At 54.9% G+C, this 11997-nt stretch overlaps 2 protein-coding genes across 6 annotated transcripts in view; one reads left to right on the top strand and one right to left on the bottom strand.

Annotated features, from left to right (window-relative positions):
- The window catches only part of INPP5J (inositol polyphosphate-5-phosphatase J), a 16305-nt gene extending 11311 nt beyond the window's left edge, over positions 1-4994 (top strand). For 4 of the 5 annotated variants that reach the window (XM_011938339.1, XM_011938335.1, XM_011938340.1 and 1 more), the window contains 4 exons: positions 3396-3533; positions 3705-3782; positions 3907-4011; positions 4210-4994. In XM_011938339.1, coding sequence (XP_011793729.1) covers positions 3396-3533; positions 3705-3782; positions 3907-4011; positions 4210-4716 — 828 coding nt within the window. In that variant the 3' untranslated portion in view covers positions 4717-4994. The remainder of the gene's footprint in view (positions 1-3395; positions 3534-3704; positions 3783-3906; positions 4012-4209) is intronic. The other variant, XM_011938337.1, reaches the window with a different exon arrangement.
- An 829-nt stretch (positions 4995-5823) lies between these two features.
- Positions 5824-10739, bottom strand: PLA2G3 (phospholipase A2, group III). The gene is made up of 7 exons (XM_011938334.1): positions 10101-10739; positions 8938-9070; positions 8548-8682; positions 7983-8266; positions 7184-7316; positions 6959-7075; positions 5824-6206 (listed from the first exon to the last, which is right to left on the bottom strand). Exons 1-7 carry the CDS (start codon positions 10612-10614, stop codon positions 5993-5995), a joined length of 1530 nt encoding a protein of 509 aa, XP_011793724.1. The 5' UTR covers positions 10615-10739; the 3' UTR covers positions 5824-5992.
- Positions 10740-11997: the final 1258 nt, after the last annotated feature.

The following is an 11997-nucleotide window of genomic DNA, read 5'->3' as shown; positions in this document are numbered from 1 at the left end:
CTTAGAGCCCATGCCTTTTCTACTAATCTCTAACTTCTGTCTTCTGAGAAAGGTTTAGAGCAATTTATCTTAAAATTCACTTATAGGCTCGCACAGTGGCTCACACCTGTAATCTCAACACTTTGGGAGGCTGAGGTGGAAGGATCGCTTGAGCTCAGGAGTTTAAGACTGGCCTGGGCAACACAGTGAGACATCTCTAAAAAAAAAAAAAAAATCAAAAAAAGGCCGGGCATGGTGGCTCACGCCTGTAATCCCAGCACTTTGGAAGGCCAATGTGGGCTGATCACATGAGGCCAGGAGTTTGCAAACAGCCTGGCCAACATGGTGAAACCCATCTCTACTAAAAATACAAAAATTAGCCGGGCATGGTGGTGCACACCTGTAATCCCGGTTGCTTGGGAGGCTGAGGCACAAGAATCACTTGAACCTGGGAGGCAGAGGTTGCAGTGAGCCAGTATCGTGCCAGTGCAATCCAACCTGGGTCACATGAGCAAGACTGTGTCTCAGGGAAAAAATAAAAATAAAAATAAAATTTAGCTAGGTGGTGCACACCTATATTCCCAGCTATTTATGAGGCTGAGGTGGGAAGATCACTAGAGCTTGGAATATCTAGGCTGCTGTGAGCTGTGATCATACTACTACACTTCAACCTAGGCAAAATTAGCCAGGCGGGGTGGCAGGCAGCTGTTGTCCCAGCTACTCAGGAGGCTGAGACAGGAGAATGGCGTGAACCCGGGAGGCGGAGCTTGCTTGCAGTGAGCTGAGATCCGGCCACTGCACTCCAGCCTGGGCGATAAAGCAAGACTCCGTCTAAAAAAAAAAAAATCACATATACATCATATACATCATAGTTTTCACTACTAGTATCTTAAAAATAACAAATAAAAGATATAAAAATTCACATATATAATAAGACCAGCAAAATCAAACTCCATGTAACATTCATTCATATTCATTCATTCATTATTTATTGAGTACTTACTGTCTTACCATATGCCAAGCATTATGAGAGTGTGTAGTAATGGGGAGGGAGAGCAAAGATATAAAAAATACAAAGCTAAACTCTAAGTAGTTACTATAATTTAGTATTGTATTTAGGATTGAGATTCCTGGTTGCTGACATCAAAAGGGGAAATCCTAGAATCTCAGAACCAGACCTGTGAGACCATGTAGTCCAACTCTCTTTTTCTCTCTGGTGGGATCTGAGGCTCCTCGTGGGGTAGGCACATGCCCCAAACCATATACAGGCTCTGCAGTGGCAGGGCAGGGTAGATCCCATCTTTTCAGCCCTGAAACCCAACTCTGGGCTCTTCGAGTCTCTTGATCTGATAAGAGGGAGCCCGGTAGGTCAGAAAATGTTTTTCCTGGTAACTTTGTCACATGGCCAGTCAGTGGGACATTGGCCGATATCTTTAGCTGGGAATGGAAATATCCCCATGATTGGCCTGCCATGACCTCTGGCAAAAGGGTCGGGCATGAAGATTTAACCCACAATCAGGGACCTCGCCTGGAAAATCACTTCTTTTGAACCCCACCCTGTCCTTCCCGCCTCCTCCAGGACTCTGTCCCTTTAAAAACATTTCCCAGCCAGGTGCAGTGGCTCATGCCTGTAATCCCAGCACTTTGGGAGGCTAAGGCAGATGGATCACTAGGTCAGGAGTTCCAGACCAGCCTGGCCAACATAGTGAAACCCTGTCTCTACCAAAAATACAAAAAAATTAGCTGGGCATGGTGGCGGACACCTATAGTCCCAGTTACTCGGGAGGCTGAGGCAGGAAAATGGCGAGAACCCAGGAGGCAGAGATTGCAGTGAGCCAAGACCAAACCACTGCACTCCAGCCTGGGTGACAGAGCAAGACTCCATCTCAAAAAAAAAAAAAAATCCCATTGAGTGAGTACCTACTACATGCCAGGCCCGTGTTGTGTACTTTACATATGTCATCCCTTTGAATGCCTCAGTAGGCCCTGAGATGTCCCAGGTCTCCTCTCTGTTTTACTGATGAGGGAAACTGAGGCTCAGAGAACTTAAATCTTTTACCCAAGGCAATGCAGTCAGAATAGGGCTCAGTAGGGGTTTTGACGCTGCAAGTCCTTGGAGGGCTTTTTCAAAGGTCTACCCTTGCCTGCCCCTGCTGTTAGGAACACAGGAAGAGGGAAAGAATGTGCCAGTTACTTCTGGAACAGCTTGGCTCAGAAGCTGAGGGAGGGAAACCTGAAACTAGGTAAACAGGGGATCAGACAAAGATCTGGAATTGGCACCAACTGAGCCCTTCCCTGAGGGACAGAGGTGGGGCCAATATCCTGGCAGCCTGCTACCTCAGCAGCTCCACCCATTCAGGTGGTACCCCTGGTGAGTCTGGGTTGACCTTGGGGAAAGGATACTCATGGTTGTAACTTTCCTTCATGGACTGATGACAAGGTAATAGTAGCCACTTAGTACTTAGACTCAGTTGGAGAAACTGAACCTTGGGATGGTTAGAGCCTGCCCTGAGGTCACATAGCGAGTTAGTGGTAAAGCCTGGAAGTGGACTGAGGTCTCCGTCCTCCCACTCAGAGCTCTTCTTGCCTGCTCAGGAATATTCAGCTTACCCCAAATACCTAGTGCATCATAGGATTTTACTGGTCTTCCTTGCTAGCATAGAGATAAATCATTTATTGAACACTTACTGGTATACTGGGAAATTTATGGGATGCTTTGCAAATGGTATCTCACTGAATCTGCTGAACAACTGCAAGAGTAAAATAAGAGTCTCTGAGTTTGGCCAGGCACGGTGGCTCATGCCTATAATCCCAGCACTTTGGGAGGCTGAGGTGGGTGGATCATTTGAGGTCAGGAGTTCAAGAACAGCCTGGCCAACACAGTGAAACCCTACCTCTACTGAAAATACGAAAATTAACCAGGCATGGTGGCGACGCCTGTAGTCCCAGCTACCAGGGAGGCTGAGACAAGACAATCACTTGAACCCGGGAGGCAGAGGTTGCAGTGAGCTGAGATCGCACCACTGCACTCCAGCCTGGGTGGCAGAGCCAGACTCTGTCTCAGAAAAAGAAAAAAAAAAAAAAAAGTCTCTGAGTTTACAGATGAGGGCCCTAGCATTCAGAGAGGCTGAGGAACTCACCCAGCCTGTCAACGGCAGAGCCAGAGCCAAATCCAAGATCTGCTAGCTTCAAAGCTGTATTCTCATTCCCTAAGGAGGCTGTGGGCAGAAGGAGCCCTGGGCTGGGAGGCAGCACAGGGCTTGGTATTTATACTAGACCTGTTCTGCCTCAGTTTCCCAGTCTGTAAAGTGGCTCTTTGTCTCAGGCGATTTGTGCTAAGACCCAACAGCCCTCAGTGTGTGGGATACTAGAGGGTCTCCCCTGATGTGGCCCCTGCCCCTGCCTTGCCTGGACAGTTTGCCTTCAGGGACGACATGCCACTGGTGCGGCTGGAGGTGGCAGATGAGTGGGTGCGGCCCGAGCAGGCGGTGGTGAGGTACCGCATGGAAACAGTGTTCGCCCGCAGCTCCTGGGACTGGATCGGCTTGTACCGGGTGAGAGGGGCAGTGGCGGTCAGAGACTCAGGGAAGCAAGGGGGCCTGGAGGAGCAGCTGAACAGCATGGTGGGGTCACTGGCTTGTCCAAATCTTGATGCCACACTGGGAGACTGCTGGGATCAGACATTATAGGGTCACAACACTGATTCCACAACACTGATCCCCCAGGTGGGTTTCCGCCATTGCAAGGACTATGTGGCTTATATCTGGGCCAAACATGAAGATGTGGACGGGAATACCTACCAGGTACTTAAAAGGAGCGAGAGTCAGGGGAAGTCCCTGTTGCCTTTAGGACCTCAGGACTCGCCTTGGGGTCTCTCCGGTGGCCTCCCTGACCCCCAACTTAGGCTTATACCTCTGGGCCCACCAGGTAACATTCAGTGAGGAATCACTGCCCAAGGGTCATGGAGACTTCATCCTGGGCTACTACAGCCACAACCACAGCATCCTCATCGGCGTCACTGAACCCTTCCAGGTAAGTAGGCCAGACTGCTGGGCTGGGGATGCCTAAAGACGTTTGTCAAATGCCACAGCCCTTACCTTCTGCAACTTGAGCTCAGACAAATAAACTGACCTCCCAAGATCTGCCAACGAGAGAGGCAGACCTCAGAAGCTCAGGCCTCAGTGGCTGGGTTGGGGAGCAGGGTGCCCCAGTGACCAGCATTTCCCCCAGATCTCGCTGCCTTCCTCGGAGTTGGCCAGCAGCAGCACAGACAGCTCAGGCACCAGCTCAGAGGGAGAGGATGACAGCACGCTGGAGCTCCTTGCACCCAAGTCCCGCAGCCCCAGTCCTGGCAAGTCCAAGCGACACCGCAGCCGCAGCCCGGGACTGACCAGGTTCCCTGGTCTTGCCCTACGGCCCTCATCCCGTGAACGCCGTGGTGCCAGCCGTAGCCCCTCACCCCAGAGCCGCCGCCTGTCCCGGGTGGCTCCTGACAGGAGCAGTCATGGCAGCAGCCGGGGCAGTAGTGAAGAGAGGCCCTCTGGGTTGCCTGGCCCCTGGGCCTTCCCACCAGCTGTGCCTCGAAGCCTGGGCCTGCTGCCCGCCTTGCGCCTAGAGACTGTAGACCCTGGTGGTGGTGGCTCCTGGGGACCTGATCGGGAGGTCCTGGCCCCCAACAGCCTGTCTCCCAGTCCTCAGGGCCATCGGGGGCTGGAGGAAGGGGGCCTGGGACCCTGAGGGTGGGGCAGGCAAATGGGCCAAGGTGACCACTGTTCTGCCTCAATCTTTTGCAAGCCCACCTGCCTCTCTCCTGCTGCTCCTCTAGCTGTATCTGCACCTGCCTCTCTGTCCTGGCCAGGGGTGGACAACTGGGGTCCCTCAAAACTCAGTCCTGGCACCTCAACTGTGACAATCAGCAAAGCCCCGCCCAGGCCCCTATCTGGGATAATGGGGGAGCTCTGGCAGATATCCCAATCCGGGAGGTCATCCATTAGGAATTAAATTCTCCAGCCTCACTCTTGGCTCTTTCCTACTTGTTAGTAGTCTTGCGATGGGGGTAGACAGAGGCAGGGACTAAAGAGGTGAGGGAATGACAGAACCGACATTTACTAGGCACCAGTTGTATATGTTACACATGCCATCACCTTTAGTTTGCACTGCGACCCTGTGGGATCAGTGCTATTCTTGGACCCATTTCACAGGTAAGCAAACTGAGGCTTTTAAGAGGTTATATCAACCTCTCAAGATCAGACAACAAACCATAGTTCAGCCAGGTGTCATGGGGAGGAAATACTTACTAAGTGCTAAGCGCTGTATATGTATTGGTTCACTTAGTCCTCAGCAACCCTATGAGGTAGATCCTGTGTAGAGACCCCCTTTTTTCAGGGGAGGAAACTAAGGCTTTGAGTGCAAGAGGGAGGTCCTTTGCTCAAGGGCATGGAGGAGATTTGAAATTAGGTTTAGGGCTGGGCCAGGAAGGGTGCAGCAGCTGTTAAAAGAAGGGGCCCCCCTGGGAGGAGGGAGCTGAAAGCCCTCTCCAACACCCACCCCGATTCTGGATTCAGACACAGACATTTCTGTGACATCCTAACTTCCCACCTGCTATCCCAGGCCACAGCACCCAGGCACTGGGGCTCCCCTGGGCAGGTTTTTGAGGCATGTATTATTTTTGCAACATGGATATACATGTACCTCCTCCTGGTAGTGCCTGGGGCTGCTGCAATAAGTTACCATTTCCCCATTCCCATCTGTATGGGAACTTCACATTGCAGCAGTTACCAAAGCCTAGGGCATCAGAATGAGCTTCCTGAACACCACATCCAGGCATAGAAGAGTTATGTCATAATGTGCTCCAGCATTTGGGCCTTGAGATCCCCCCATTCAGCCTCTTGATTGTCCACAACAGCCTCTGCCATGCTTCAGTCTAACCTATAGAGGGAAGGCTGAGATTCCCAGCACCTGGCAACGCCATGGGCAAGGTCCAGGCTGGTACCCAGGAAAGCTGAAACTGAGGTCACTGGCTCCAGGATTTCTGCTGCCCATCGGGTCTCCTGGCTGCCTGGGTTAGCTGCAGGCACTGGTTGTAGAATGACACGGGGCCTCTCGGGGGCTCTGAAGGCCATGCCTGCCTCTCGGCTGTGCCTTTATGCTGGAGCTGGCGTAGCCTCTGCTGAAGCCTCCGCAAGTGCCGGGCTGACACCTTGATGGCCCTAGGGTCTCTGGAACAGCTGTAAGGAGAGAAAAGTGGGGCAGATGATCAGGGCTGACAAGGATCTCACCCTACTTTGCAGACAGGGGGGCTGAGGCCCAGGGAGAGAGAGGGCTGGGGCTAGAGTCACCAGCAAGGCAGAAAGGGGTGGGTTTCACGGAGAAAGGGTGTAATAAACCACGCTGGTACCTGGAGGCCTGGGATCTGCCACTAGCTGGCTGTGGAAACCCGAGCCAGAAGCCTCAGTTTCCTCATCTATGAAATAGGAAAGTTAAGAAGGAGCTGGCTTTGAGAATCAGAATCCAAATGAAAGCAGGGCACAGTGGCTCACGCCTGTAATCCCAGCACTTTAGGAGGCTGAGGTGGGAGGATCACTTGAGTCCAGGAGTTCAAGACCAAATGAGATTGTGGATTAGGAGTGAGTTAAGCACACATTTTTCTGTGTGCCAGGCAGGGATTGACCTACGTGCATCCTGCCATTTCCTTGGTTCCTACGACCATTTTACAGACAAAGACGTGGAAACTTGGAAAGGTGAACCAATTGCCAAGGTCACGTGGGAATCAAATGACATAGCCCAGATGCGACCCATAGAGGCCAACTGCAGCGCTGGACCTAGGGCAGCAAGGGGTAGAGGCATGAGGCTATGGATGGGAGCTCAGACGTCTCCCGATCCCTTCCCCTACCCCCTTGGCCCAAACACCCAAAGTGGGTATAGGCAACCCACCCCTTGAGAAAAGCCCCCCATCCCTCCTGGCTCTGACATCACTTACTCTTTGCCTTCCACACAGTCCAGTGGAGGGGCCAGCTTGAAGCAGGTTGTGCCCAGCAGCTCCCAAAGCATGTTGGTAACCTCGGATGGGCTGTGGAGCCTCAGGAAGCGTGCCAGACTGAGAACAGAGGCAGGCTCAGGCCGGGGTAGGGCCTTGCCAGCCAGGGGCCCCTTCCCATGCCTGGCAGCAGGCAGCCCACCCCACAGGGGTTCAAAGGGGCCTCACCGGCGTGTGCAGTTGCAGTGGAAGAGGGGCTCTTGGGCGCTGTTGAGCAGCTGGAACTTGATTTCCTGGGGTCCAATCTGGTGCTCACACTGGTCCAGGTGGCGGCAGAAGCTGCGGCAGACCCGGCGGGCACCTGAGAGGTGGGTGTGGTGTTGATGGGAGCCCAGTCCACCAGGGAGGCCCCACCAATGCCTGCGCCATCCAGGAGAAACGCCAGCACATGTGCTCAGTCACACACACAGCCTCCTTCCATTTCATGCCTTCTGAGAGTCTGTGCCCTCAGTGTGCTGCCCTTGTGGGAGTGCCTCCCTAACGTCAAGTCCCCAGACAGTAGTACTGCCATGGGGGACGCCCAGAATACTGATGTTAGTCAAGAAAGGCTTCCAGGAGGCAGAGGCTGCTAAACTGAGGCTGGGAGAGAAGAGGAGGAGAGGAGGAACAGCATGTGCAAAGGCCTCGTGGTAGGAGAGAGCCTGGTGCTTTTGAGGAACCAAGTGAAGTTCGTGAAACTAGAGTTTTGACTGGGGGTAGGGTCTGCAGGGCCAAGGCTTGAGGGCCTCTGGTATCGGGACATCATTGGCCAAGATGAGGAGGAGTGGTGGTGGGTGCACAGTGGGGCGTGATGTGGTCACATTTGTGGATTATGAAAATCCAGTGCTGCAGTGCAATTTGATGGGAGAGGTTGGGAGATCCCAGGAGGAAACTGGGGCAGGAAAAGAGGCAACACATGGCCACCCCCAAACAGAGGCAGGAATACCCCCTCAAGTCAGGAACCCCCAAAGTTAGGTTCTGAGCTCACCCTGAGGTTTTAGGCCACCCTGTGGGCCCTGAAGGCCTGTGGGGGCCACATCAAGCCTGGGAGAGACCATAGGGTCCTGGAGGACGGTGGTGTTGGCTTTGCTGGGGTGCTTGGACCCTTTCTGCTGTGGTGGCCACTTCTGAAGGTGCTGCTTCTGTCGAGGCTTGGGAGGGGCTGGGCTCTGGGAGCTGGGAGTTGCGGAGGTGGCCCAGGAGCTCCAGGAGGCATTGTAGAAGGTCCTGGGCTGAAGGCGAGCGAGGGGCACTGTGCCATACGTCCTACACCTGGGGGTGGCAGTTGGTGGCAATTGGTGACTAGAAATCCCCCTCCCAGAAGCCCCCAGGGTCATCTCCACGGAGACCAATCCTCTGCCGGTCCCATCCCCCATCCCACTGGGTTGTGGGGGACACCCAAGAAGGGTCTGCATCCCAGGCCCTCAGGAGCGGACATACAGAATGGGACATCATTCCCTGGAAGACAGACAGACGGATAGGTCTCCCTCACCAGGTTTGGAGCCTGGGATCCCTCTCTGTCTGGAAAGGGACTTAAGGGGGTGGCCACGTACCCGCCCCACCAGTACCACGCCACACACGCCTCCTGTTCCTCCAGCACAAAGCAGGGGATCTCCAGCACGTTGAAGAAGGCCACGCCCACGATGTCGGAGATGGAGTCGCGCTGGTTCTGCAGGCATTGCTGGAACCTGCCCAGAGCAGATACTCAGGACCCTGGGGCATGGAGGGCTGTCTGACTCCTCCCCCAGCCCACCCTGCCACTACCAGCTGGGTGGTTTGGGGTCCAAGCGTCCCTTCTCTCTGGCGTCAGCTTTCCTACCTGCACTGTGGGGTCCAAGCTGGCTGACCTTTAAGATCCTCTGCAATCCCAATGTCTAGTTACCCAGGAACTGGGTAACTCTGCCCTGTCCCTGTGCTCTGGGCCCTCGCTGCCTGCCACCAACCTGGTGTCACAGTCACAGTGGGAGATGGTGTGGAATCGGTAGTTTCGGATGCCATAGTTGTACTGCAAGGGTGAGATGTTCTGTGGGCAGCGGTCATGTTCCCGGCAACAGAGATCAGGTCCCTGGAAGACCCCTGCAGGGAGGGGAGGGGGCACCAGCTCAGCAGGGTCCTAAGCATCACGCACCAGCTACGCTCCCCTCGTAGCAAGAGGGTAGAGACCTGGTTCTCACCCCAGCCCTGACGCAAACGCCATGGAGGTCCTCAGACCAGTCACTCTCCCTTCTGTGGGACTCTCAGAGTTTCAAAGTTGGAAAAGAGAACCCAAGCTGCAGCCCCTGTTGGGCAACTCTAAATGCCAGGCAGCCCACCCATAAATACATGGAAAGGTCTTCCTCGGGGGAATTGGAGTCTGCCTCCAGAGTTCCCAAGCCCGCGCCCCAAATAAAATCCAAAATTGTGAATGTGTGGATGATGGAATGGCAAACAGGCAGGGTGCAACCTTTCTCATTGGCACAAGGAGGTGTTGCCAGGATGCCAACCTGCTCTGACTCAGGTGCCAAGTCCTCCCCCAACCCTGCACACAAACGCACAGACATCTGTACTGAGAGTGTAAGAAATTCGTCTATGTTTATTACCATCTAAGCAATAGCACTCTTTACTAAGCATTTCCCACATGCCTGGCACTTCCCATATCCAGGCTCACAGCCAGCCCTGAAAGGGAGGTATCACCTTCACAGGTGAGGAAATAGGCTCAGAGAGGGGAAGTGACTTGCTCAGCTTGTATGTGCTGAGTTGGGATTTGAAGCCAGGCCTTTGGTCTCAGCATCCATTCCACTGGGAACCCCGTGCCCACGAAGCCTCCTCCAGGGTAATGGCTTTTTGGCTCAGTTGAGCCTGGATGCTCCCCCAGCCTGCCCAGTCCCTCGGATGGCATTTAATGAGGACTCCCCGGTTTGAATAAGACCTTCCCCAACCGTGACTTCATTTAAGCACCCCAAGAGGAGATTTGTGATTACCCTCACTTTATAGATAAGGAAATTGGGGTTCACCATGGTCAAGTCACTCTCCCATGGACACACAGCCTAGGAGAGTAAGGGCTAGGGCTAAAGAAACCTTGCTTCCCTGATCAGAACCTCCAGCCCACACACCCCTTATGGCTCACCCAGCTCTGAGGAGTTCCCAGCAGAGTCTCCAACTCCACACCACAGTGTGCCAGGCATGGTCCATCCTCTCTTCCCTCGCTGGTGCCCTCCACCAGGGACTCCACTCTGCCCTGCTGCTCGCTTCTTCCTAGCCCCTGCTGGACTCTCCTCAGGCCCTCGGCATGCCTCCCACTGACTCGGAAGAGTGGCCAGTGCTCTCTGCAGCTCAGGTCCAGGGGCGTGGATGAAGGAGCTCCTGGCAATGTCATGAGAACAGAGGGCACCGTAGGCTGCGGTGAGCTCCGGCTCATCCTCCCAGCTACATGCCTGCAGCCTCCTATGTGCATCCCAGCGGGCATGGATCAGGGCCAGTCCCTGAGCATCCTTGACCAGGAAGCTCAGGGACCCCAGTGGGTTGCCAGGGACGGGCTTGGTCAAGTGGCAGGAGGTCCTGTACCAGTGGAGGGCAGGGGAGCCCCCCAGGGCCACCCCCAGGAAGCCCAGCATCCCGAACAGCCCTTCCAGAACCCCCATTCTGCACTGGCCCAGTCCAGTCAGACAAAGCCCCTGGGATGCCTGCCCTTGGTGGCCCCACGAGGCGGCAGCTGAGCGGTGGAACGGAAGCGGAGCCCAGCAGGCCCGGTGCAGCGGGACCAATGAATGGAGCTGCGGGAGGAGGAGGAAAGAGGCTGGAGTATGGGGTGATCTTGGGCTTGTAACCGAATCCACCGGCCGGGCAGGATGCTGATTGGCTGAGGAGTGCACTTGCCGGGGCCCACGCCCCCATTCTGCCTGCCCTTCCCAGCACCATCCAGTCACCTGCTGCCAGCCCTGCCTGGATGGGGACTGTGGGAGCCAAAGCCTTAAGCTGTGGGATGGGGACCAGGTAGGGGCTTTTGCATCTCCTTGAAGGGAAGAAAAAGTGTTCAGGAGCTTGGGGGAGTCCCCTAGAACCCACCCTTGTCACCCTTACCACTGTCGTGGCTGCCACACCCACCTCCATCAGGCTGGCAGGGGGCCATGGGCCTCTGCCAGGGCTGGGTGAAGGAGGTGAGGGCAGGGCTGGGGCTCTGAAGCTACCACTCTGGGAGCTCCCAAGGCTTCTGGGAAAGGGAGTGCCAACTGAGGTGCTCCCCTGCCACGTCCTAGTTGTTAGAAAGGCATACTCAGGGGACAGGGCCCCAGGGCTCCCCACTTCCTAGGACTCCAAGCACGGGCCTAGCCTTGCAGCAACCCTCCTGGTCTGATAACTGGGGGAGACACAGAGGGAACAGGCCTTGAGAGCCACACAGGGTAGGGCTGATGCTCTGGATTTGAAGGAACGATGGTCCCCAGAGTGGCAGAGAGTGGCCCACGGTATGTGTCTATGGCCACCTCCATTGCGGACCACCTGGGGGACACAGCAGGCATCATATGTGCCTCATGAGACAGGAGTCTCTCCATCAGGAAGGGGCTATACCCAGAGCTTGTTCCTGGGTCCCAAAGCCCAGCTTCCAACCATCTAGTAAGGCCAGGGTGCTTACACCCATAGTGCAGATGAAGAAACTGAGGCACAGTGAGGGTGGGAAAACCTCAGGTGACAGGCTTCAGCTGAGGAGGGCTTAGAGGATGGGAGTGTAGCTCTTGGGGGTCTGGCTGGGAGTCAAGTCTGGCCAGGACAGTGACTTGTCTGTCATCTATCTGCCCGTTAGCCTGCTGCTTCTCCAACCTCCCCCTGCCCCAGGTTCCATCTGAGACTCTTCCAGGGGATGAGCCCCAGTGAGGTAAAGCCAGGGGCAGAGCTGGGGAAGGGGAGCTCACTGTGTGGCAGAGGTGGAAGGGGGCTGCAGGATTGGCAGGTCCATCTCTGTAGCTTCAGAACCAGCCTGGGCCTGTGGCTCAAAGGGTCTAGCTAGGAACAATGAAGAGAAGGGAAAG

The sequence above is a fragment of the Colobus angolensis genome, unplaced genomic scaffold, assembly GCF_000951035.1.
Source record: "Colobus angolensis palliatus isolate OR3802 unplaced genomic scaffold, Cang.pa_1.0 Scaffold171, whole genome shotgun sequence".
In the NCBI taxonomy this organism is placed as follows: domain Eukaryota; kingdom Metazoa; phylum Chordata; class Mammalia; order Primates; family Cercopithecidae; genus Colobus; species Colobus angolensis.
This window is presented reverse-complemented; position numbering and strand designations above follow the sequence as displayed.

Bases quoted from the DNA above. Each gene is read 5' to 3' on its own strand.
- PLA2G3 (XM_011938334.1), bottom strand. From the start codon at position 10,614: ATGGGGGTTCTGGAAGGGCTGTTCGGGATGCTGGGCTTCCTGGGGGTG. The intron at 9,071-10,100 runs GTGAGCCATAAG...CCCTCCCTGCAG, and splicing joins TGGGAACTCCTCAGAGCTGG to GGGTCTTCCAGGGACCTGAT. The intron at 8,267-8,547 runs GTACGTGGCCAC...TGCCACCCCCAG, and splicing joins GCGTGGTACTGGTGGGGCGG to GTGTAGGACGTATGGCACAG.